The 26,848-nt window shown below is 42.6% G+C and overlaps 3 protein-coding genes and 2 long non-coding RNA genes across 8 annotated transcripts in view; 3 read left to right on the top strand and 2 right to left on the bottom strand.

Annotated features, from left to right (window-relative positions):
• The window catches only part of LOC106097625 (epidermal growth factor receptor), a 31,504-nt gene extending 27,326 nt beyond the window's left edge, over positions 1–4,178 (top strand). Inside the window, exon 14 of the mRNA XM_025900554.1 lies at positions 3,736–4,178. The gene's annotated coding sequence lies outside the window, so the exon portion shown is untranslated. The remainder of the gene's footprint in view (positions 1–3,735) is intronic.
• Positions 547–3,054, bottom strand: LOC109195438 (uncharacterized). The gene is made up of 2 exons (XM_019347480.2): positions 2,810–3,054; positions 547–1,227 (listed from the first exon to the last, which is right to left on the bottom strand). Exons 1-2 carry the CDS (start codon positions 2,882–2,884, stop codon positions 547–549), a joined length of 756 nt encoding a protein of 251 aa, XP_019203025.1. The 5' UTR covers positions 2,885–3,054.
• Positions 4,179–8,946: 4,768 nt separating the features above from the next.
• Positions 8,947–9,920, top strand: LOC109195637 (uncharacterized). Its single transcript, XR_003214985.1, has 2 exons — positions 8,947–9,246; positions 9,449–9,920. It is a non-coding gene; the product is annotated as an uncharacterized LOC109195637 (long non-coding RNA).
• On the bottom strand, positions 9,856–12,413 carry LOC109195638 (uncharacterized). 2 transcript variants are annotated; one of them, XR_002057191.2, is made up of 3 exons: positions 11,552–12,413; positions 11,176–11,190; positions 9,856–10,878 (listed from the first exon to the last, which is right to left on the bottom strand). It is a non-coding gene; the product is annotated as an uncharacterized LOC109195638 (long non-coding RNA). The 2 variants fall into 2 exon arrangements; XR_003214984.1 differs by lacking the exon at positions 11,176–11,190.
• Positions 12,414–20,448: 8,035 nt separating this feature from the next.
• The window catches only part of egfra (epidermal growth factor receptor a (erythroblastic leukemia viral (v-erb-b) oncogene homolog, avian)), a 43,779-nt gene continuing 37,379 nt past the window's right edge, over positions 20,449–26,848 (top strand). For all 3 annotated transcript variants that reach the window (XM_025900552.1, XM_019347931.2, XM_025900553.1), the window contains exon 1: positions 20,449–20,753. In XM_025900552.1, coding sequence (XP_025756337.1) covers positions 20,639–20,753 — 115 coding nt within the window. In that variant the 5' untranslated portion in view covers positions 20,449–20,638. The remainder of the gene's footprint in view (positions 20,754–26,848) is intronic.

Below are 26,848 nucleotides of genomic sequence, written 5' to 3'. Positions count from 1 at the left end.
GAGAAATTTTTTACTGCTTCCATCAAAACATCACATTCTTGGCTGCTGACAAACTGTAGAAAGTGTGCTTTAAGATCACTGTAAACACCACTGAAAAGCACTTGTTCCAGAAAAGGGATTGCAAGTTTATTTGGAAAATACTGACATTCTTGGTAACCTTTCAAGAGTATTCGCCCAACTGCCTTCCATTTTTCAGCAGGAAAATCATGGCGAATGAATGGCACTTTAACTGTTGCACCTAGGGTGCATCGCTCATAAATTCATGCCAGAAGCATGTGAGTACATCTCTTAGTATTCCTGATCCAGTGCCTGGTTCTTCTGTGTTGTCTGGAAGTATGCGCTTCACATTCAGTGTTTTGCTCAAAATCTCCTCATCAGAGAAAGCAGTAATCATGTCACGTAAAGTGTCAGTATGACGTATGGTGATTGTTATTACGTTCTCTGAATTAGGTGGACTGAGGGGTACAAGAAAACCCTCATAGACTAATGTGTCTTCTGTATCTTCTTCAGCATCAAAAATTGGACCAAAAGTAATTTCTGGATCATCTAAAATTTCTGAACCAGCGATGACTTCATCAAAATTACCCCTGACTTCCCCACTTGCAATGGATTAATATCACTGCCACTGCTTTCTGAGACAAACACCACTTCAGATGTCTCGCTGGCATCTTTTTCAGGATCTTTTGGTTTTGTTGCAATGTAGAAGCGTAACATTGTCAGTCTCGCTGCCTCATACATATTGCCAATAGACTGGCAGGTATCATCAGTAAGGTAGTTCTGTTTAAAGTCCCAAACCTCAAACTCAAAATCTGTTTCACATCCCTTAGGAGATATGCCATCAGGAAAAAAAAGTTTCTTTCCTTCCTGAAGAATATCTTTTAATCCAGCATCAGTGGCCATTTGAATTTTTCTAGTGCCACCTCCCTGCTTCGCTCTCACCTGTTTGGCTATTTTTCCATCACTATGGATCCATCCTATCTCAACATTTCGTGTTGCTTTTTGCTTCTTTGTCTGTCTTATTCCTGCATCTGTATGTGAAGTGTTCTCCTTTGGACTTTCTTTTCTGGTTTTCATTTTCTCACGAAGTTTTTGCAGAAGTCCTAGTTTTCTTTTTGACAGTGGTTGCTTGCTTTTGCAGAAATTGAAGAGGGCAATTCGGTCTCCATACGAGGGAATGTAGTTTGCCAAAGTTGCGTCATCCATCAGTGCTATGACGTCACAGTCAATCTGCACACAAGAAGAAAGAAAAGACAGTCATTTTCTGCAACATTTACACTGCAAAGCAATATTACGGTTAAGCCTCTTAGGTCACCGCTAATGGCAGTAGGAGAGTACTGACTGTAGTTATCAGGAAAGCTATCTAGTTTATGCAGGGCGAAACACAATAATGAAAGAAGCAAACTAATGCATAGCCTTTCAGTAAATAGTAAATCCTAATCTGTATTTAAAAAAAGGCAGGACTTGATTGGTTATAATGTAGGTAGTACGTCTTCTAAGGATGTTCTACGGCACTGTGGTGGCGTCTGCTGTCTTTTATGTTGTGGTCTGCTGGAGTGGTGGAATGGCAGAGAGGGACAGGGGGAAACTTAACAAACTGGTCGGGAGGGCCAGCTTTAGCGGTCCGCTAAAGTCCACTGAGCAGACTGGGGAGGAGAGGATGTTGTCTAAGCTAGCATCCACCATGGACAACACCTCCACGCCCTCTGCATGAGACTGTACGAACACTGAGCAGCTCGATCAGCAGTAGACTTTTGTGTACACGCTTGTGTACATATCTCTGTACATTTTTATCTGTACATATGAATGTTACTTATGTATGTAGGACTATAACGCAGAGTCATAAATACACAGTCCATTTAGTCATTTAAGCAAAGGTATTACACATAGAACACAAAGTAACATTGCAAATCATCTTTGGCACAACATCGGGATTATTTCGTTATTGATTTATTTATTTTTGTGTTTATGCGAACAATATGCCTGATTTGCGACTTTCTGCACTTCTATTGGTTGTGCGAACAAACGTCACGTCACTCCGAGGTCAAAGTTCAACGCGGCAGCGCTCCTCAGCCAGCACTTTTTATTTTATTGTTCTATAAAAAAAAACAAAACCCAAATACTGTATTAAGTTTATTTTTTACCGGTAGTGAACTATAGTGCAGCCTACCATTTCCACACGTAGGCGTTAAGTGCACTGGGCAGCTCAGAGTATAAGATATGATTTCCTTCTTGAGCTGACATACATTACACAGTGCAGGAGAACGATGACGTCATTCTGACATTATAAACAGTTAACAGTTTGCTCATTTCTTCCGACGCTGTACCACTAACGTATACACAGTTACATGCACTACATTAGTTTGTGTTAGCTAACATGTTGTGAGGGGATCGTCAGTATGAACCGGGGCTGTGTATGAACGCCACCCATTTTTCTGAGTGAAATATCCGCATAAACATTCATTACAGTTTCTCTCCTCCGCTGTACTAAGTGTAACCTACTGCCAATATCAAATATATCAGTGATATTGGCAGGCGGCTAGCATCTGTAACACAGCTCCGCTTAACTGCCTTGAAAAACTCTGAAATAGTAGAACAATAAAATAAAATGCAACGAACCCATCTGGGATGATCCTGCGATCAACAACAGTTAAAACGTCAATTCACCTAGTATACTGTAACATCGTGAAACACGTTCATTCCTATATAACATTATAAGCTAACAAGCATGCTAACAGCTAACCGTAACTGTACCGTAACTGTTTTCCTGTAAAAATAAGAGACACCAAAGTATCTCTCTTTTTTTACTCACCTTCTGCTCTTCCATTAATAAAATAGCATCTTCGGGGACCCCTCGGCCACGCAAAAAATCACTTATATCCACCATATTTAGTGAATTAGTTCTCCACCTGCCAAACTGGACACATCGCTGTCACTGAAGCTGGAAGCCTGCAGGTGCCCACCTCAAAATTCTGAGATTAAAGTCAGAATTCTGAGAAAAAAGTCAGAATTCTGACTTTAATCTCAGAATTCTGAGAAAAAAGTCAGAATTCTGAGATTAAAGTCAGAATTCTGACTTTAATCTCAGAATTCTGAGAATAAAGTCAGAATTCTGAGATTAAAGTCAGAATTCTGAGAAAAAAGTCAGAATTCTGACTTTAATCTCAGAATTCTGAGAATAAAGTCAGAATTCTGACTTTAATCTCAGAATTCTGAGAAAAAAGTCAGAATTCTGACTTTAATCTCAGAATTCTGAGAATAAAGTCAGAATTCTGAGATTAAAGTCAGAATTCTGAGATTAAAGTCAGAATTTTTTTTTTTTTTTTCCAGTGGCCCTAATCCTCTTCCGTAGTTTTCCTTCGTGGTGATGAAGGAAAACGCTGGGTTAGCATGTAAAAAGGCATTTATTCCCTTCAAAGACCTGCAGTTCAAAAAAAGCGCCCCTCCGACAGCCAAACCCATCTGTTCTCTGATTGGATTGTTACATTTGTGATTGACATGACATTGACCAATCAGATGAAAGGAAGAAAAATAGGGTCAAAATCCGTACTTGTAACTTGCAGGGTTTTTTTGGCTAAGTCCACACACAAATCTTTTTTACACACACACAAATTCTTTTTACACATACAAATCTTTTTTACGCACACACAAATTCTTTTTACACATACAAATCCTGATTTACAAGTACAAAACTGATTTACAAGTACAAAATATTTATGACCACATTTTGAGCCCATACAAGAGACATGTTTTTATTCAACACTGTAGGATTTTTGAGTGGTTTTTGGTGTTTTTCCATTTAAAACAAACCGATTATGCCTGACTTAATTTCTCCTTTTTTTAAATGCTTTTTGGACCTAGAAGGCTTACGGTCATGTGAGGAGGGAAATGTTGACAAGCCTTGCTGGTAAAAACTAAGAACACCTTGTGATTCTGTAGCTTGTCGAGGCACCTTCAGCAGCAATAACTTGAAGTAATCGTTTTCTGTGTGACTTATCAGTCTCTCATATTTCTTATTGCTTTACAACATTGCTTCAGTTCATTGAGATTTTCTCTTAAGGTCCTAGTGTGGCAACCCACTAGAGGGCTCCACTCAAACCCAAACTTGGAGGAGGGGTTCTGTTGTGTTTGGGTGCGAAATGCTGACTTAATGTATTGAAGTGAATAAATAAATAAACAAATTTGTAGTGGAAAACTAGAGCTCCTTTGTCGTGTGTTCCATGCTTCCATATTGTTGACCCTACCGTGAACACGCGGCAAACCATGGAGATCGCCCTGGAGGCACCAGCTATGCGGCGCTGGACTTCTGGCTCTACAACCCCTCATCATCGTTTGTCCACGTGGAGGCTCTGTTTGCTCTCAACGGCATCTCAGCTGACAACACAAAATTTCATCATGTGATGGCATCGCTCGACCCGCTAGCCACCCACCGTGTGATGGCCCTCCTTCGGGACCCCCCCGCACGCGGTAAATATGTCGCCCTTAAGGACCTACTGCTGCGGCAATACACCCTCTCCGGTGCCGAGGGAGCCGAGAAACTTCTCTCCCTGTCTGGCCTGGGCGGAGGCACGGCTCTTGAACTGATGGAGAACATGTTGTACTTGCTCAGTTCGGATGACGGGGGATTCCTTTTCATCCATCTCTTTCTCAGACAACTGCTTGTTGCTGTGAGGACCGGCCTCGCCAACTCCCCATTTCTAACGGTGAGTACCGCTCCCTGGCTCAAGAAGCGGATCGCATCCTGCTCGCTTCCCGCACGTTCAGAGTGCACGGCCTGGCTGCAAACCCGGCGGCAACACCCCCACCTGCCTTCTCCGGAGCGGACGGACTGGCGCTGGCGGCAGACATGGCTACACAGTAGCACCGTGGGAAAGGATTTTGTTTCTACCAGCAGTGTTTTGGCGCCAGAGCGGGTCGCTGCCTGCCACCCTTCTCTTTTTCCGCCTCAGGGAAACAAGGCTGCCCCTGCGCCGTAGCGGCCGCGGTTGCTGACCATATGGAAAGGCTGCTCTTCATTGAAGACTCACGCTCTGGGCGCTGTTTTCTGGTGGACTCTGGCTCCCAGAAGAACCTCATCCTGCCCACCGCCGCGGACAGTTTAGCGTCAGGCCACAGACCGCAGCTGATTGCGGCTAACGGTTCTCCTATTGCTACTTCTGGAGAAAGGTTAGTGACTGTTAGTTTCCACGGCAGGGAATACCAGTGGAACTTTGTTGTTGATGCCAGCTCGTTGCCTATCTTAGGCGTCGATTTTCTTTGTGCCCACAGGCTGTTTTTTGGCTTTTCACTACCCGGGCCACCGACCCCCTCATCCGGGCCAATTTAGTTGCCTCCGGGGACATGTTTCAGCGTTTGCTGTTAGCGTTTCCGTCACTGTCAACTCCCAATTTCTCCAGCGCGGCAGCGAAACATGGAGTTGAGCATTATATCCCCACGGTCGGGCCCCCAGTGTTCGTGTGTGCGTGTCGCCTCGACCCCACGAAACTGTCCGTCGCCCGAGAGGAGTTTGCGGCCATGGAGCGCCTGAGCATTGTGCAGCGCTCGAACAGTGCCTGAGCCTCCCCACTTGGTGCCCAAGTCGGATGGGCAGTGGCGACCGTGTGGGGATTTTCGGCGTTTAAATAACGTTACAGAGAACGACCTTTACCCATTTCCCCACATCCAGGATTTTTTCGCAAATCTCACCGGGACATTGATTTTTTCCAAAATCGATTTTTGCTGCAGGGGTATCACCAAGTTTCGGTACGCACTGAGGATGTTCCAAAATTCGCCATCATCACCCCCTTTGGCTTGTTCGAATTTCTGTGCATGCCATTTGGGTTGAAAGGTGCCGCTCAGGCTATTAAGCGACTTATGAACTCTGTTTTGCGCTGGCTGCCTTTCGTTTTCGTCTAACTGGACGATATATTGGTGGCCAGCAGCTCGGCGGGCCAGGCGCCAGGTTTTCCAGCGTTTGGCCCGCTCAACCACTCTACGCTTGCTTTAAAAGGTACAACGGCTAAAGACCCCCAGACCCCAGACCACGTCAGTCCGTTTTCTGCGGCGAAGTCGGCGCTGGCCAACACTGCTCTGCTGGCCCACCCTTTTCCATCTGCAGAAATTGCATTGACCACCGATGCGTCAGGTGTAGCGGTGGGTGCCGTATTGGAACAGCGAGTCTCCGGCATCTGGCAGCCCCTCGCCTTTTTCAGTTGCACGCTCCGAGACACTCAGCGCAAGTACAATGTTTTCGACAAAGAGTTGTTGGCTCTGCATCTTGCGACGCGACATTGACCTTCGCAACCTTGGTAAGTCCAACCAGGTCGCTGATTGTCTGTCCTGCGCGCTGGTCTCCCCAGTGTATGTCAGTGTCGTGTATATCAGTGTCGACTACGCCGCCATGGCTGGGGAGCAGAGCGCCGACACCAGACGTCCTCCCCTTCAGTCCTCGAAGACTGGCCTCGTGCTGGAAGACACGCCGGTGTGGGGAGGTGGTCTGCATTTTTTCGCAGGGCCGTCATGTTTTCGACTCCATCCATGTTCTCTCTCACCCGGGCACACGGGCTTCGGTCAAGCTGGTCAGCGCCAAGTTCGTTTGGCCGGGCCTGCGGAAAGTGGTAAAGAGTTGGGCTGTCGCGTGCATTGCATGCCAATGTTCGAAGGTCCACAGGCACACTCAGGTGCCCCTCAAATCTCTCCACATCCCTGATAGGCATTTCGACCATATGCATTTCAATTTGGTGGGACCGCTCCCACAGTCGCAGGGTTTCACACACCTTTTGACTGTGGTGGATCGCACCTCCAGGTGGCCGGAGGCAGTTCCCCTGGTTTTCATGACAGCGGAGGTGGTGGCCAGGGCATTTGTGTCCACGTGGGTTTCGAGTTTTGGTCCCCCCGCTGACATTACCTCAGACAGAGGCCCTCAGTTCGTGTCGGAGCTTTGGTCCGCCATGGATGACGGCCTGTGGGTCAAGGTCCACCACACCACGGGATACCATCCGCAGGCTAACGGGATGAGCGAGCAGTTTCACCAGTCGCTCAACGCCGCGTTCTGTGCTTCCTTAACGAGTGGTAACTGGGTCGACCGTCTGCCTTGGGTTTTGTTGGGGTCGCGCAGCACGGTTAAAGAGGACTTCAGGGTTTCTCCTGCCATACTGGTCCTTGCCCAACCCCTCCGCATCCCTGGGGAATTTTTGCCTGGGGGCCGGCAGGAGGTAGTTTCAGTGGACCGACTTAAGCCTGTACATGTTCTGCAGGATGCTCCTGTGGTGCCGGCCCGGGCCCCCGGCTGCAGGTGCCCACCTGCTGCCAGACGGTTGGATTCTGACCCTTCCTCTGAGATCGCTCCGCGGCCGCCTGCGCTCGTCCACCCAGCGGAGGGTTTGGCCTGTCTTTCCCGGCCTGGTGAGCCCACAGCCAGTTCTCCGACTCCCTGTTTCAGCCGTTCTGCATATTTGATTAAGCCCCCGGTCCTGGACTAGTGGACTGTTGCTTTGGGTGCTCGGGGGGGCATGTGTGGCGACCCACTGGAGGGCTCCACTCACACCCAAGCTTGGAGGAGGGGTTCTGTTGTGTTTGGGCACGATATGCTCAGTTGATGTATGGAAGTGAATAAAGTTGGAGTGGGAAACTATACTATAACTATATATAGAAGTGTATATATACACACCTGAGGACCTCACTTTTTCCAAAGTGGTCCAACTTAAGCAAAAGCTCCCATTTTAAATCCCTAAACACTGTTCCCAGAATATAGCTAATAGAGTTTGGGAGAAGTCAAAAAGTGGTTCATACAGAGATCTGGACCACAAAAAACATTTCTGGAGAGACTAGAAAATGGGAGCTCACTGACAATCCTGACCGAGCTTAAACTGTTCTGCTAAGATGGATGGGAGATAATGTTTTCAAAAGAAAAGATGTGCCAAGCTTGACGGACATTTGTAGGAGACTTCAGGCCATCAGTGCTGCAGAAGGTGTCCTGACCAAGTATAGCCAAAAACCTTCCCCTTTTTTCTCAGTGGAGGAAGAGGAAACCACAAAAAATGCTTTGTTTTATCTTTAGGATCTGCCCAATAAATTAAAACATAGTTCAGTTGAATTCAACTTTATTTATATAGCGCTGAATCACAACAACAGTCTTTATTTTGTAAGGTAAAGACCCTACAATCAGATGACCTTTAACAGGAATAAACCTCCAGCAGAACCAGGCTCAGGGAGGGACAGTCATCTGCTGTGACCGACTTGGGGTGGGGGAAGGGAGACAGGAAAAACGACACACTGTGGATGTGATTTAATCAATATAAGAGTGATTTTATTGGTTTTAATGATTTTATTTATACAAAATAAAAAATTCTACTATAATATGTTAAAAGACATTATATCCTTCAAATGTCCCCATGGTGCATGGTGTTTTTACTCTGAGCAGTTTCAGTTCTGTCCAAATCTTTGCACGACTAATAATCTGCACAACCTGTCTCCTTTGAAGAAGTAGGTTTTGGCTACATTCCCCCACCAGACAGCTGTCTTGATACTCCTAAAATACACAGGCAAAGTTAGATTGCAATGGGACAAAGAAAATAACTAAATATGAGTTGAAAAAAATAAACACCATGGGCTTTCAACTCATTCAACTCATCTGTGTTGTTGTTTTTCTTTCTTTTCATTTAGGTTTTTTTTCCTGCTCATGTAATTTCAAGGGTCGGAAGATGTCACCTTGTTTAAAGAATATGTGTGCAGCAGGAAAATCTATGCAGTGTTATCTACAGTATAATACAATAAATGGCAGGCTGATGCTCTGAAGGCAACTCTAGTGAGACTTGTTGTGTTGAGTTTTATTGACGCTATTGTTGCATTTAATTCAGTTTGATCATAAATGCCTCAGGCGGAGCAAAAAAGGGCTGCTGTGCAGTAAGTAGCTCGGCACTCACATGCACAAACCCACCAATACATACACACACATACAGACAGTTAAGTCCCTATGAGTGAATAAATAAAGCATGAGGCACTCTGATCCCACAGAGTGACAGATGTCATGTCTGTCTGGTGGACGGACGGCTCCACTGGACCTGTGTAGCTGAGATATAATATACTGAGTGTGAACATTCTCAAAACTGTATTGTATATAGTTTATTTTTTTATTGTGTAAATTTAATTTTTGTAAAACTAAGGTTCCACATGTCACTGTTGAAGTGGGGCATTAATCAGTGTGACACCACTTGTAAACATGCTGCATGTGTGGGGGTTCCCAGCCAGAGCTGCATGGACTCCACACTGGTGAGGCACACTCTCTGTAGCTCCTCTCCCTGTATTAAATTACACGTTTAAATTTGGTGTATTTTTCTTCACTAAGTATTAGTTCTTATGGCTAAAGGCCCCCAAAGTGTTTTTAATTACTTTGAACGGGGAAAATAGTAATTGGAACTGCCTTTTATCTGTTACACCATCCGTTTATGTGTTCCTTACTTGTGCTAAACAGGGATGAGGAGAGACCTGCTGTTGCTGTGTGACACTGATTTTGCTGCTGCACTTTGTCTTTTAGGTATGTGTATATGTATAGGTTTTGGTTTATGTGTATGAGTTCATGATCTGAGGCTGCACACTGAATAATATTTTCAGCCATGTTGGGAAAAGTTACAGTTGTTTGAATATGTATTGTGTAATTGATCCATCTTAGTGGGGATTTAAATATTACAAGTTATTATTAGTGGCTTATTTTTGACTAAACCTTGCTTCATATTTCTCTCTGTTTTACCCCACTATAACATTTGATTTTAAAGTGGCTGTTGAGGGAAACCACACCATTGTTTTGATAGATTGTATTTTCTTTTATATATTGTGAGCCAGAGCTCCATGGACTCCACACTGGGATGAGGAGAGACCTGCTGTTGCTGTGTGACACTGATTTTGCTGCTGCACTGTCTTTTAGAAATAAATCCAGTTTCCAGCCAGTCTGTGTCTGTCGTCACAACGCAGTCAACCGTTTGAAATCTACTACACCTGCACTCGTTCTCCTACCATACAGAAAGGGAAACAACCTCACTGTCGCCTGTTACAGTAAAAAACAGATAACTACTGTAAAGCTTGCCCTGCCATTGTGGAGGGTCTTGTTGCCAGAGTCCTTTTGGGGGGGGACTTTTAATTCTTGTTCATTATTTGATGTTCTATTTTATTCTTAGTTTATTTGTTTGATTTTTACATTCCTTAGTATCTTGTGGCCTAATGCTTTGTTTCAATTCCTGTTTGTTCCCATTAGTATTCTGCTTATGGTTTATTTTCTAAAATCTCTCTTTCTGTCCTTCTGTGTCAAGCTTAAGCGTATTACGTACTTGTTGCTGTTTCTTGAGTAACTTCCTGTTGTATTTTGATAGTCTGTTGTAACTCATGTAGTGCTATTAGTTTTACCATGTTAACCCCTCAGTGTGGTCAGTGTGGTCCTAGTATAAATAGTTGTGTGTTTTCATTTGTCCTTTGTTGTGTCGCCTGTCAACTGCATGTCTGTTTCTCTATGGGTTTAGTTGTGGTTTGGACTCACTGGCATACATACCAACACAATACGACATGCCCTTTCCAGTGTTCTTATAGTGATGGTATGCAATAAAATATCGTTTCAATTAACTAGAATTTGGTCTGTGGCTCGCTGCTAATAAAAACTTGGAGGTAAACAGCTTGGCTACAGATACAGAAGGAAGAAAGAGGAGGAGATGAGAGACAGGGAAGAGGTGAGGCAATTAACACTAGCAGATCTGAATCCTAACCTCCCTATGACAACATGCCTCAGCCGTCTATCACGTGTAGGTTATGTGTGTTCGCTGCCACTTCTGTCCCGTCAGAGCGTATCTCCGCCTCCGTGACCTTGAAGCGCTTCTGAATTTGTCCGGAACTCCGCAGCGTGGCTTTTGCATCCAGCTTAAAAAGTGATGACAGAAGAGAAGAGAAGAGAAGAGAAGAGAAGAGAAGAGAAGGTGACTTAAGTTTGCTGACTAAAAAACTTTGGATCTCAGTTTTACGTCACAAGACAACACGAAGCATTGAAGTGAACTCAGCAGTTCTCTTCCTGACAGGTGCCAGAGAATCACAGAACCAAAATAAGGAATGCAGAACAGCGCTAAACTACTCCAAACTACAGCCCTTCATGTTTCTCATTCATACCCACGTCACAACTACAAAACAAACACAATACATAGGCAAAACTTTAATTCTCACCTCAGGGTGATATCACTGCATCATCATGCAAAATAAGAAGAGGGAGAAGTGTTAAAACCTTCACCTGAGGTTGTGTGAGGCGAGGTGACGCGAGGTGAAACAAACATCTCTGTCTCTTTCCTTTTACTAATTCATTGCAATACTGATAGCCCGTCCTTCTGCATTTTAAATGAACGAGTGGAGCTTGCATTCAATGCTTTATCACATGTGCCCACAGATAGCGTGGGTAACTCAACATACATGTTCTGGGGGGTTTTTTTGTTTTGATTTTTCCACGCTGAGGCAGACGATGTGGAGGAGAGAGCACGGTCATTTATGATTCTCAGAGTCGGGGGGAGGTGGTGGTGGTAGGGGGGTAGGAGGCCATTTATCTTACCTCAACGCTGAACTGATGATCCCCCTTTCCGGACACGGCACACGAAATCCAAAGCAAAAAAAATGCAAGCAGAATGCTGCTGCGTAAAAACAATCTGATGGTTTTCTTTTACTGGAGGATACTAAGGTCATAATGACCCGTTTTTCCCGTGTTTATTAGAAGACGCCGCCCGTCTGCTTTGTGTCAAATGAAAACCATCAAGACAAATTCAGATGAAAAAACCGGACCCCGCGTTTTTCTTTCTTTCTTCTTAAATAAAATCCCGATGGTGTGACGTTCCGATGTCAAGCAGCGATAACTCGGCGTGTCAGACCCGCTGCCCTCGCCATTCTTATTTACATCGGGGGCTACATCTATCCAGCAGCATCAATGGCCATGTACAGTATCCAGCCTGCGCAAGATAGGCTCCCTCCCGACTCGACGCCTGCGCTTTGATTTCTCACACAGCGCAGCGCTGCTTGGCAGCATCATAAGAGCTGCCCTACAGAGTGCATACGAGATAAAAACGCAATTTCTCAGCACTGCCTGCACATCTGACGTTTACATTGCAAAGGCGACGGCTCTGTGCAATTTGAAGCGCACACGTAGCCGCATGTTTTGATCTTAAATACCAAAAACAAAGGCCGCAAAGCCAGATTTTAAACTGTGAGCCTTGCATTTTCGCTCTGATAAAGTAGGTAACTGCATTTATGCGCTAAACAAACTGGTAAATAGTCCTGTGCCACGAATAACCATCAAATACAGTGTATCAGGACGGATGCTGATCGTTTATCTTTAAATATTGGTCCTGCACTTATCCCACTATGTGCCCTCAATCTTGAGGACCCAGAATAGAAGACCTGATCGACATTTTTAGCTCTAACGGCACCAAAAACCTGCCTGAAGCATAACGAGCCACCAGATGGCAGCGTTTCGTTGAGGAAAGAGTCCACCAGCTGCTTTTTTGGATTTTTTATTTTTTTGCCAGGACACTGAAGACAGGACAAACTGAGATCGGAATCCACCCCATATAAACTAATGATGCGAGAAATTAATCTGACATTTATTTGATATGGCACACAGAAGGGGCCTAGGCCTGTGGGAAGGAGTGCAGTAGGAGCTCATGACAAAAGTCAAATCACACTTTTTAAAAAATTATTATTTTATTATTACTATTATTATTAATGCTTGCATACAGTTTGCACCCAGGAGAGAGGTAGGTGTGATTTATTTGCCAGCAGACATGAAAAATAATTCAGGGACTGAATAAAAAGATCATATGGAGACATCAAGGAAAGCTGAGTGTCCTAGTTAACGTTTAAGCCTCCCAGCGTGTCCTATCCTGCACTCTTCTGTCTGGGCTATGGACAATTTCAAAAGGAATTCTTGTTTTTTAAAGTGTCTGAATCTGATGTTCAAGTGGAAAGAATGAGGCTACCTGCAGAGAAATGTGAGCTGATTAAATCTAGGCTGCAATTCTGATCTGTCACTCGCACAATATAAGGCTGGATTAAACATCACCTGCAATGTGCATTGCTGCAGCCAGTCAATCACTCACGAATGACTCAAACTTTCCTGTAGTCACGCACACTTAATGACTGATTTGAGGAAATATGATGGCATGGGCATGGCACGGAAGCGATCAGTGTCACCAGATTTAGGAAAGTAACCCTCTACCCAGCTGTGATGCTGAGAAATGAAAGCCTATTAAGGAGCACATACATAAGTGGAAATGTCATCTTAGATTATAACCATTTATTATGACTGTTATGCATATTTAGATGTTTATATGAGTAGGACTAAATATACTCAGAACATCAAAAATGAATATATTCTTAGTGAATCTGATCTTTTAATCATAACATATGTGTATTACTTTGTTGGTGTATGCGTTTACTACACACGCTTATATATTTTGTAAAGTGCTACTACCAGTATGGCTTCTTCATCTTAGCTGCACACATCACAATACTAAAGCTACACAGCTAAATTACCTGTGAAGCCTGAGCACACACAACCTTCAGGAGATTATTGCCATTACTCATAACTGTGAACAAGCTGTTCCATGTTTTGAAACAGGATGTGACCGGTTGAGAAGTTGAGAAAGGGACGGTCATTGGTTTAAAACAGGTTCATTCATTTACTTTGAGGTGTTTACTGTGTAACCCACTGAGATGTCATGGAGACCACATGCTCCGACAAGTTGAACGTGGCTCAGAGCCAAAGACCAGGGGCCTCATCAGGAGAGGTAAACCATAATGCAATAAGACGAGCATGCGCAAGCCTGTGCAAGCGTGTGTGTTTGTTTGTACGTGTGCATGTGAACTCGGTATTACAAAACAAACAATTCCTAAAATCAAATATTTGCCTTTACTATTTTATTTACTAAGTTTAGCTTAAGGAGAATTGCCTTGAGGGGGGGCCAGATGGTGCGATACAAGGTAATCTCACTGGCTTCTCTAATTAAACCTAATTAATTGGTGGCTGACAGTTTGCTGTGAATGCCTGGGGCTTTTCAACCATACCACTGCAGACAGGATTTAGCATGCTATTATTAAAGCTTTTAGGGATTCACTCACATCTAATCTCAGCCTTGCAGTATCTCACATGTCATGAATATGGCAACCATGACAGTCCAAACTAGAGCAGTGAGATTCACAGGAAGGAGTCAAAGAGTTAATGCTATATACTCAAAGCAGATTAATCTGCATTATGAAGATGCTGAAACAAAATTTGATGGTTCCGCTCATCATTTTCCAGGAGAAGCACCTAATGTACAATTATACTTTCTACAAAAAGGTAATCACTAGTTCTTAAATAAATGCTCTACTTATTGTTGTGCCTCTTATCTAATTTAGGAAAAAAGGGTCTCTCACATTTAAATGCTAAACAGTAGAGCTTTCCCAGGGTTTTATTCCAGCTTAATTAAAATGCATCCTTTTGTGAGGACAATGTAAAAACACAGTAAATTGGTCCTTTATCATTTCTGACAGCCCATTGTAAATTACTTTTTCCCCCACTAAAACAATAGGCCAAAACATAGTTTGTTTTGTGTTAATCTATCACACGAGCAAAAGAAAGCATTAAACTTCCCGTCTGAGAAGCTGGAACCAGCTAAAGTTTGTAGAAGATCAAAAACTGCTGCTATGCCATTAAACTGCTTAATTTGTGTTGATTATCTGCACCTTTGTTCTCTGGATCATAACTAGTGATGCTACGGCTCCGAGTGACAGCTGATCCTGTATGATCACTTATTTTTTAATCCTCTTTTTTTGCTTCTTCAGCGCAGTCTCAACCCTGCCATGTAGAAGAAACAGCACAAAGACATAACAGCAGCAGCAGCAGCAGCAGTGGGGATTGTTATTTTGTTGCACTTGTTTTAAAACTATATATATTTTGGGATGTTGCCAGTCCACCTGGGCTCTGTCATGCTTATCAGATATAAGACCTTAGGGATAAAGGGGTAATCTCCATCAAAAACATGGTCACATACTGTACCAGTTCGGCCTCATTGAACCACTTAATAAGAGTCCTTGTATAAACATTAGTCAAAGAAATGTTTTTACAGGTTGAGGATTATTTATACTGCTCAACTTTTACTGCACTTCAAAGACCTCAAGCTGCGAATATGAGCTTGATTAATTAACTCGTACTGCTAATCTATAATCTTACTTGAGGAACAAATACCGCAACACGCGGCGCTTATTTAGTATGAGAGATGGAAAATGTGAGACTATTACAAGGTAGCACATGCAATTATTTTACCAGCCGTAGCTGTCATCTCTCATCCTCTGAACACGTTTGCCTCTCTCTTTCTTTATCTTACTCTGTTTTGATTTCCTGGTTCTGGCCATTATTCTTGTTTGTTCAGTGTTTCTGCTTTGTCAGCTCTCCAAGACACACAGAGCCTCAGAGCAGAATGTGGATGGCGACTGCAACGCCTTTCTTTCAGACTGTGAAACATTTCATGATTAGAATATTGGCCACTGGTGTAGAAATTGGTCACTGGAAAGAAGCCAAGGTGATTTCTCTCTCCTTTTTTTCCTCTCTGCCTCAACTGTGGCTGAGTGTGAGGCAAACCTTAGTTTCAGAGCATCTGAATGTGATAAATGACCTTGAAGTGAGCCTGAAATGTAATTTCACTAAAAGTACAGCAGGAATATTTTACCTCCCTGGCTCGCTTTATGAACTTTGTACCAATTTATATCTTCATCTTGTTTCCTTAGTTTACAATACCCCCAACGTTCGGTCTGGAACTGCATTCGAGATCTTGTCTCATGGGGTGAGGATGATCATGAGAAAGATGATGGATCAGCCCAAAAGTACACAGGAGGAGCTTGCTAAAGATCTCAAAGCCACTGGGACCACAGTCACCAAAAGCCCCTTTTCCATTGGTACTTACTCAGATCAAGTCGGCACGGTTTGCCATTAGGTCATAGTACCTAGTACTTTTCTAGTACCTGCTTGCCCCAGGTTCCAAGCGATCCAACTAGGTACTAAAATGTGGCATCGTCAGACTGCATGCCACGAAAATTAAAACCACCATTTTTGAGACCCGGTAACGAGGGAATTGGCTACAAAAAACGCCATATTCCCCGAGCCTGATGAAAAGGCACAGTCCGAGCAGCAGTTATAGTCTTTATCGACCACCTTTGTTGCAGCGTTCATGTCGCTTATTAATTACGTCACTGGAAGCTAGGATGCGTTGCTATGACAACAACCACACACTTTAGGTAGTACCCAGGGCTGGGCTGGACTGGGACAAAGAATCAGCCCGGGCATTTTAGCTAGAGACCGGCCCACCAGGTATTATAGGAAAAGCCATAAACCCTTTAAATGAAAACAAACGCTGTTGTGAAAGTGATGTACACTGTCTTGTTGGTATATATGTATGATTTCTATACATGTACATCAGATGACCACTCTGGTTGTAAGATTCAGAATATTATGTATTAAAAGCGAGACATTTTAAATGAGAATAAGAAAGAAAAGTAGTTCTTTGAGCCCCCCTTTCCCTGTTAATGCCCTACCTGGCCCCCTGGCAAAACTTTGCTAGACCCGCCCCTGCACAGTTACCAGCTGTCAGCTATGTAAAAAAGGATCCTGGTGTTATTTGTCTCTCAGAAACAGTTCATAACTTCCCTTCAACTCATTCATGTCACCTAAAAGGTAAACCTGTTTCTCCATCACCTGTTCAGCTCTGTTGATTCAGTAAGGACATCTCCTGGTTTCATCTTCATGTTTCCCTCTCACCACATATCCAAACCGATATCATGACCAGCAGCTTTTACGGCTGTGGCTCCAACAAACATCAGCTGATACTAGAAATTAATATTAAATAAATTCTAACAACAGCGTATCAAGCTTAAAAGTGCTGTTGTTCTATAGCGCAACATCCTCTGGTTTTCTTGTTCTGGCGCAAAGTGGGCGATAAACAAACAAGAAAGATGAGACTTTCGACAGAAAAGCCAATCAGCTGATCATTGATCAGTTTCGTGATTGAAGTAGCAACAGAAGAGGGAGGGGGAGAGAATGAGAGAAGAAGAAGCAGCAGCGTGAAGACACAGAATAACTCTAGCTTTGTGTCTTTTTTTCATTCTAACTGAAGTAAGGGACAAATTGTGTTCCTTTTCACCTCAACACCAATTTTTTCTGTCCGTCTGTGATAAGATCGCTTTCAGGCCAAGGGGGAGGTTGCATCCGACCACCTTGGCTGTAATTGGTCCAGCCCAGAGTCGATCATGACCAACTGGCCAATCCAAAACCTTTCATTGTTTATACTGTTACAAAAAAAAGGGGGGGGGGGGGCTGGTAAGATGACATCATCGCAGTAGGGGGCCAACGGGCATATACTCTAAAATCCTGGATGAGAACCTTCCTTCAGCCGGAACACTGAAAAAAGTTGGTGGATGGGTCTTCTACTATCTTGTAGCAGTGATTTAAAATCACCAAGGCAACAAAGCAGAGGCTAATGATAAAACACATTATTGTCATGGAGTGGTCTAGCTAGTCTCCAGACCTCAGTCCTACAGAACACAATCAAGCAGCATCCAAGAAACCTAAAGTGTTTACTGAGTTTCTGCAAAGACGAGCGGGTCAAAATCCCCTGAGATGTGTGCAAACCTGGTGACCAACTATAAGAAACGTCTTCCTGCTGTGCTTGTCAACGAAGGTTTCTCAACAAAGAACTAAGTCAGGTTTTGCTTGTGGATCAAATACTCATAAACAACAAGGGCCACTGACTTTTTTCTTTAGCAATCACAGTACGAAGAACAGTCAAATTGACAGTTGCACCACGGCCATAGCACAGGGAACAAAAGCTCACTGTGCCGTCTCAAGTGAAACGTTAGCCTTGCATTAGGTAATTTCTCCTCGAGGAGAATGGTTATAATTTCACCAGACACAATAACCCCTTCCTCCAACAGTACGAGCAAAGACGCTTTGCTGTGCCATTAGGCTGTGATAATGAAATAAACACCAGTGTGAAAAATGATTTCTATCACTCCTGTCCCCATAAAGTCTGATATGTGTACAACAACAAACACATCTGAGCAGCTTGACGTCCAATTAGGCTCAGCTCTCATAAGACAGACACTCTGTCAGCACTCTCAAGACATTTTGTACATTCAACCCCTGCTTGACACTGATTCTGACGACCGTCTTTCTTACATCGGCAAATGAATACGGATAACATCAAAACAGGATGTCAAAATGTACTGTTGGCCTTGTTTTTATGGGCACATTCAGTGAGGCCTCTAAAAGTTATAGACCTCGGCATCCTGGATGAGTCATCATCATACTAGCTTTTTCTGCCTAGGTGTTTACTTAAAATAGATCCAGGTCTACTGTAAAGTGACAAAAATTCACCAGTAAGGAGACGGTTAGCTGTAAAACAATACTGTGAGTACATATTTGTCTCTCAATTGTTTAGTTGCAGTCACTTGGGTCAGTGTTATTACATAAAAAAACACCAAAGGATTGAAATCACACCAAAAACTGACAGAACTAGTCTCTTTTAGAGCCGCATTAGAAAACCGTGCCAAGGAATGTCGCCACCTTTCAGTAAATATTGGCTTAACCAGCAGGAAGTACAGGAAAACCAGTCAATGTTTAACCATTTTGTACTATCCTTATTTGCAATTGCAGAAAATATTTATTTGTTTTTTAAAGTGAATATGTATTTGATTTTGATTAGATATCATAAATTACTATATAAACTAATAAATATCAGTCTGATTTTAGTGCAGCTATACATTTTTGTAGTTTTCAGTATGATTGCACTAACTGGTCACCTTATCAGGTAAATCTGCTCAACTGATTGTTGATCCAAATATCTAATCTGCTAATCACATGGCAGCAACTCAGCAACACGTGATCAAGACAACATGCTGAAGTACAAACTGAGCGTCAGACTGAGGCAGAAATGTGATTTAGGTGTTGAGATCAGCCGAGCTGGTCTGAGCAGCAGTTTTCTGTACAAATATGCCTTGTTCACGCCACAGGTCAGAGGAGAATGGTCAGACTGCTTCAAGCTGAGTGGAAGGCAAAATTGAAATGACCACTTATTACAACCAAGGTGTGCAGAAGAGCATGTCTGAATGCACGACACAGCAGCAGAAGACCACACCAGGTGCCATACCTGTCAGCTAAGAACAGGAAACTGAGGCTTATCACAACTGAGCATCCTTCAAAAGCCACAGCCTACCTGAGGATTGTTGATGACCAAGTCCATCTTCTTATGGCTTCTTACAACCATCAGACAGCTCAGATTTTTTCAAACTGATTGCTAGAACATAACAATAAGTTCTCTGTACTTATACAGCCTCCAGTTACCAGATTCCAGTCCAATAGAGGACTTTTGGAATGTGATGGAACAGGAAATTCGGATATGCAGCCGACAAATCTGCAGTGATTGTGTGATGCTTAATATGGACAAAAATCTTTGGGGAATGTTTCCAGCGGATTGTTGTATCTATGCCACAAACAATTAAGGTGGTTATGAAGGCAAATGCGGTCCAGCACGCTGTGTTGTGCCAAAAAGTGATTTCCAGTGTTTCTATTTTCTGTTTGTAAGGGAAAATGTTGAAGATAGTCAAGAAGATTTATTAGGGACTTATATATAAAATTAAAAAATAACCTCTTTTCCAAGTGTCTTCATGACTCTGCATTATTGTACTCTGTTTTATTTGCTTCAATTTCCACTGGTCTCGTCTGTTGATAAAGACATTTTTAATGTCAATTACACTTTTTTTTACCCAGATAAATAAAGGATATATAAAAGTCACTTTCAAACAAACAAACAAAAACAAAAAAAACCTGATTGCAGCTTCTATGCTCTGGCTAAATATGGTTCACAACTCATTTACCACAATTTAAATATCGGCAATCGTTTTTGGCACAAAATTAACAAGGATTTTTTTTTCTTTTTGCTTATTTATTTATTTATCTGCGTATTTACGACAAAATTCAAAAATAGCAATAATAATATGCTGATGAAAGAATATAGCTAATATTTCATTCATTGAGTATCGGCGAGGCTCTTTCAGGTTGTTAGTGACTTTATGAGGGACATCTTCCTCTTTTGCTTGTTTGTCTTTTTCTTCACCAAACTAAGGAAACAGACCATAAAAGCCGGTGTTTCTGTTCTGTTCAGCTACTGTTATTGCCTTTGTTTGCTCAAGGAAGTTTATTGAGCTATTTTTTTTATTTGTACCTGTGTTAATGCACGCTGTAACTCACATTATGGCCACTTTTCTACAGCGCAGTCCATTTTCCCGAAAATGCTTCCTTTCTTGCCCCCCCGCTCCGCTGCCCCCCTTTTTTTTCGTTTTTTCCTGTTTGGTTTGTGCAGTTCTTTGTACATCCGGCGTGTACCTGCGCGAGAGGCGCATCTGTCCTACCTCGTTGTGACGTCAGACCAAGCCAGTAGTTTGTCCTCACTCGCCGCCTGAGCTGGGACTGCTGAAGATATCTGAGAGGAGGTGGAGCTGTCAAAGTTTGAGTTGCCCACAGAAGGAAAAGTCTTTTTACTCAACGAGGAGAGAGAGAGGGGAAAGGCGACGTTTTTAAGTTTTGGGAAAGCGGAATATCTCAGCTTGTTGGCATGGAATGACACCTTCTCACCGGGAGCTTCAAAATAACACGATGGCAGCCCGTTTTCTCAAGTGGATCAGTCTCACCTCTCTGCTTTGGCTGAGCTTCTGCGGTCTGGCGGAAAATAAAGGTATGTGAGGTGTACGTGGCTGGGTCTTAATGGTAAGCAGGCTTTCGCTTTCTTCTCTGTCTGTGTATCCAGCGTTTTCTTAAAATCTCAGAGAAATCTCAGGCCGGTCACGAAGCCGCAGAGAAACTTGATCCAGAATAGGAGGAGGGGGGAGAAAGTTTCTCACAGTCTCGCTGCTCCGGCTGTAACCTGGTTAAAGCTACAGAGGGGCTCAGAAGAGGTTAGTCACTGAAAACGAACACACTGGGGTTTTTTTTTTTTTTTAAAGGACAGAAAGAAAGAAGAGAGGAAAAAGGTGATTTTTTTCCTTTTAGTTAATTTTGCAAATCTTTCCCCACCCAAAAAAATCTGGCATTGACCGTACCGTGAAAATCTACACCACTCTGACGATCATGCAGGCAGGCAACGGATGTGGATTTGGGAATTTCAGCCTTTTAATCTCTTCTGTTCATGAAATGTGTCAGCACTGTGTGAGCTTTCCAACTCTTACTGGCATATGCTGAAGTACACTTCATGAATGTGGATTTCTTATCCTTTCTCACACACCAGATCTCACACCAGCGGTCACATTTGTTTGTTAGTATTTTAAGCATCTTTCAGACGTGATAAACTTCTGATCCTAGATCAGCTCGAACGTTCTCTTTAGTCGACTTGCGCAAACGATATCAAGTAGGGTTTTGTTTAAGTGTTCTTTTGGCCCTGAAAATAAGGTCAAAGTAGTCTTATTATTTTTAAGATAGCAGTGTTATGACTGTTCCTTCACTTTTCTCCCCTTATTTTCGGTATCCTTGGGTTATTTAGAAAATCAGTAGTAAATTAGTTGTCAGCCTACTTTCAAAAACTTACAAATTATATTAATTTTTTTTTTTATTTACTCCGCATTGGTTTGAGTTACTCGGGACCCACAGAGGCCAGATGTTAGGAGAGAAAGTGACCAAACATATCACTTTACTCCCTAATGGATTTAAATTCCTATTCTCATGAATCATGTATCATTACTCATTACAGTGTTGTTCCCCTTTTTAAGCAGATAAGCATGTACTCCTAGTGCCACCGGCCCACGTGCAAGCCCCATCTCTCCTGTCTGCTTCCACGGGTGGAGACCAGTGCCGCTTTCAAGAGAACCATAACAAATCAAAAGTGTTTGCGAGCCAAAAAGACAGAGTCCCTAAATATTTCTGGGCTTCTAAACAAACTGGACATTTGATGCAGCAGCAAGTCTCCCACAGTAAATAAGGATTTTGGAATTTTATTAAGACCAGAGAAGATTAGTGATGAGCAGCTGTGATGACAGATACGCTGTGCAGTACTATTAGGTTTAATTACTCTTCGTTTTGTTAGGTTTTTTTTTATTTTTTACAACTGATCCCATTTGAATTTCCAGTGAAATGTGAGCTGCAACATATGTTTTTGACAGTTCAAGTTGTTGTTGTTGATTCGTGTGTTTTTGGCCAGGGGCTGAGACAGATGTTTCTATGTGCCACGCTGTGTTTTAACTAGCACACAGTGTCCATAGCAGTCAAATTGATTTGAACAAGATGGCAAATAAATCTCCATGACGCTCCTTTGGAATCAAAAGTCCAAATAACAAACTATTGGATATTTGGGCTGTTGTGCAATCATAATAAACTCAAGTAACATGTAAATGAAATCATGTTATTGATTAAAGAAAGAGTTGCTGGGGGGGGGTCGTGCCATCGCTGTGCTGCAGGTTTATCCAGTAACTCGAGAAGAATTGGATGAAGAATTGGATGCTTGGATTATAGTCTTGGCCTGGGGAGATTTACATGTGTATGTATAAAGACATGCTGATACCAGTACACTTACTGTAATAGGACTGGATATACACGATATTACTATAGTAGTAATGGGGTGGCGGGTAGTTCTGTGTTACACCTTCTAGTATTTAATTACTTTTCCTGATGTTTTAGATTTTGACGGGCACACCCTCTCAATATTTTTATTGTGATATTTATGGAGATGTCATATTCATACATTTTCTTCTCCAAGGTCACACTTGTTCTGGAGACTATACCGGCTGTCACAGGGCAAGAGGTGGGGTACATCCTGGACAGACATAGACACATTTTTCACATTTGCATTTGTGAGATAAGCCAAAGGGGCTTGAAGGTTTATATTAGCTTTAAGAAAAAGTAGGGTTGTTTTCTTAGGACATAAAGGAGAGTGTAATCCTTGGACTTTAAAAAAACAAGATCGGCAGATGCACATTTTCCAGGGATGCTCGACTAGTCAGTCTAACTTAGCAGTGTCTGTTTGACCTATTAAAATGTGTTTGTGTTGCTGGGAAGCAAATGAACATCTGGCCAGTGGTTTACACTTAGAAGAAGCAAAAAGAGAAAGAAAGAAAAATGTAAGTTTAGAAAAATTTGAAATTGTTTGAGATCATGGAAACTTTTTCGCATATTGTTCTGTGTTTGGACTCTTTTTCTTTTCTTTTTTTTAAATTTGATCTAAGTTTACAGATCACTTGACCTATTTCACCCTGGAGGTCTCTGAGCTGGGACTGAGTTTCTGTCATGGAAACACAATCAGCTGCATTTTTTTAAAGGTTTCACTGAAGAGGCCACCTGGTAGAGCTAAAATACACGCAGAACTGCCGTGTTTCAGTTCTGTTAAATCAGATTTAGCAGCGTTACAGTTGAGATCAAACTTGTGGTTGCTGGCAAGATTCAAGCAGCATTACAGATTAACTTTGTATTTATTATAATTATAACTTCATATTTACTTTGGAGGCATAGCTCCGGTAATCCAAAGAAGCAATTAAATCAGCCAAAGTTGCCATCTGTGATGATTTAGCTTATTACATTTCTACACTTTGCTCGCCCTTTTAGCCCACCTGGTTCTAGGAGTGCTATAGACAGGCCATTAAGGCTTTTGGAAATTAATTTGAGATTTGATAATGCAGAAGCTTTTCCCTCAGGACGCCCGCCTGTCACTCTTGTGTTCCTGCTGCATAATAGAAAAGCCCCTCGTTCCTTACACTGGCATAATCAGTTTGTTATTGCGAGTAATGCCCACAGCTTTGCCCAGCAGCCGACCACAAGTAATAACGGATGATTTATTTCCCAGTTGCTAAATGGTTTTAGAATGATTACTCCTTTGTGACTGTTTGTGACCGGCTTTGTACTGCAGAGGCGATGATTATATATTTTCTTTTATTGTGCACTCAAAAATTTCTAAGCACTTCTACTTTTTGTTGTAGAATGATGCCAAGCCGGAAATATGCAGTAAAACCTTCCTAAGAGCCACTCTTACTGACACATGAGTTAACCAGTGAAAGATGAAACTAATCACAGGAGCATGTCAAGAGCTAAATCCTTAATCCCTAATGCGAGGCTCCCTTACTTGCTTTTGGCACAATGTAACCCGCTTATATCAATATGCTTTTTTTCCCCCCCTGAGTTAATCAAGTTCTTCACAGAAAGCGATAGAAAGATTGGAGGAAGTCTGCCTCAATGACTGCATTTACATCTGCTTGCACACCTGCAAAAGTTAAGCTGAATCATGACAAAATTTCAGTCCTGCAGTGCGTTTCAGCATCCTGAGTAAGTGCTTTTCCCTGTGTAACAAGCCAGCTTCCCCCATCAGTCATCTGTTTTTTTCCTTTTCTTTTTTTCATCACTTTAAGAAACCCATTTCTTTTCTGGGATTGGATGAATGTTAGTAGTGAAATATAGTTTATGATCTTGTGTAATCCTAGAACATCTTGCATGCATTTTAGGGTTGTGAGTGATCCTAGTACTGCTGTGGCTGCTGCTATCTCTTGCAGGTCCACTGATGACCTTCCCAGATTTACATCTGCTGCAGTCATTGACAGAAATCATGTTTTTTTTTTTTCTTAATGTTTGGGCCATGGGAGCAGGAATATAATTTCTTCCTCCTTCTTCCGCCTTCTCTACTTGCTTTGATGAACTGCACCAGGTCTGAGTGCCATAGACTGCTGCAGAGGTGCAGGATTTTGGTTTCACCCTGGGACAATAGTGCCTCTGTAGAAAGCAGGTTATCCGGCAGCACTGATACTTTTGTCGAGCAACTGAGATCTGTGCTGTGTAGCAGACGCACCCGAGGCTAGACATCCATGTCATCAAGAGGAAGCCCAGAAGTGAAGCAGCTTTTGTTCTTTTTACCTCATTTTTTATTCTGCAAAGACACAGTTGAGTACAATAAATCTATTGTGTCGACCTACAAGTCAAGTAGTATTGCACATCTGTAAATGTTATGCATTTGGTTCCACTACCATGAAGCATAAACCCAGAAATCCTCGAAAGCCTAAAGAAGAAGTTTCTTGGATGAGCAGAATCAACTTTCTGGGGTGTAGCGTGCAGACTTTAGGCAATATTATCTATTAAATGTTCCAAAAGCCACCAACACCACAAACAGAATCTTGTTCATTGAAGACTCGATAGTTTATAGACAGTAACCAATGGATATTCACAGCATTTGTGCAAATGCCATCCCTCCTTACCATATGGACTGTTTACCTCAAGGCAACCGAGGCTTGCTCAAACATGACTGGTCAAAAGAATTCAGACTACAAAAGGAGGACAGTTTCAATACTAAAAAAACAAAACAAAAAAACCTGCAACCATGGCTGCAGATTAATGTTCATATTGAGATATGTGTTTATAGTGGCAATGGTGGTTGTCTGGCTTTTGGAGCCAGCCTCAAGTGGCCTGGATTGCAGTCTTTAAAAACTTTGTTTTCTCAGTCAGTAAGTAATAACTAAAGATACTACCCATTCTGTAGTTTATATACATTAAGTGAGAAACCAGCATGGAGTAATTGGCTAGATATGTGGGTTACTTATTGAACGGATCTGAGGCCGTTGTTCGAACATGGTAACAAAGCCATCCGCAGCACTTTATGGCCTTTCCATGATCCGCTGGTTGTGCATGGAGTATTCAGTGGAAAGAGACCCAGAGTTGGGCTGGAAAAAAAGGCTTTCTGCTATCTCTCATCTCATCAAGTGCAGTGTCGTGTCAAAAGGGAAAGGAGGCCAAAGCTCCAATAGTTTTCTTATGACTGCGTTTGTATGTCTTAAAGAATGCTTTGTGGAGGTAGGTGGGGAAGGGGGCGTTGTGGGATTGTCACACTTGTGTCGGATTTCATTTTTTTTCCTTTTGGAGTAATGCTTCAAGCCCTTGTTTGGCTGAAAAATGACTTTATCTTTGGTAAACATGCCATACAGCAGCTCACATCTGATTCATAATGTACTAGAAATTCACAGTGTGTTGATAATCATGTTTTTCTAGGAGTGCCTCATGTGTAAATATGAAACTTGGGTTAAGCTGCAGTGAAACTGCTGAAACAGTAAGCTGACTTTAGCTGGAAAGTGGCGCTGAACATATTTCCATCCTGCAGGCTTTTAGCCTGAATGAAAGCCATGGTTCTGCCACGCTGCATAGCCTGTTCTGAAACACGTTTTTCCTTAGAAAGAAATAGGTTGGTGTATTTGTATTCAGTGTGGAGCTCTATAGTTCTTCATGTCATTGAGATGTCAATGGGACGGACAGGGGTTGTGCACAGATCAAAGGAAGAATCGCAGCAGAGACAAGCAGGAAAGTCGGGATATGCAAACAAACATCAGAAGGATGGAGTCCGATCTTTGACTTTGTTATCCGTGTCCTCGTTTAATTGTTCATCAAAGAGGCCTCGTCTTCTTTTTTTAGTTTGCTGCCGCTTCAGTTTAGCATCCAAATTGCAGATGAGAGTCTCTCAGCATTATCCTGCAGACCTCCTGCAGGTGTGTCGTCACCTCTGTTGACCTCCACGTCATTATGAGGCGCGATGCTTCAAACTGCATCCCGGCCAGAAGAGGAATCCCCTACAGGGTCGAGAACAATAGCTTCACAAATAAATGTCCATCTCAGAATATTTCAGAAGAAAGCATTGTTTGTGAGGGGTGGTGACCAATCTCAGAAACTTGCTTCCCTAATAGCATTTACCCTCTTCCTGTGCGGTCTGAGTGTGACTCACTAATGTGAGACTGTGTTAGAGGTTTGGAGCTTGTGGCACAATATGGTTAATTAGTCCAGGTTATGTATATGAGTCCCAGCATTTGTCAAAAAACTATT

This window comes from Oreochromis niloticus, linkage group LG18 (genome assembly GCF_001858045.2).
Source record: "Oreochromis niloticus isolate F11D_XX linkage group LG18, O_niloticus_UMD_NMBU, whole genome shotgun sequence".
In the NCBI taxonomy this organism is placed as follows: domain Eukaryota; kingdom Metazoa; phylum Chordata; class Actinopteri; order Cichliformes; family Cichlidae; genus Oreochromis; species Oreochromis niloticus.
This window is presented reverse-complemented; position numbering and strand designations above follow the sequence as displayed.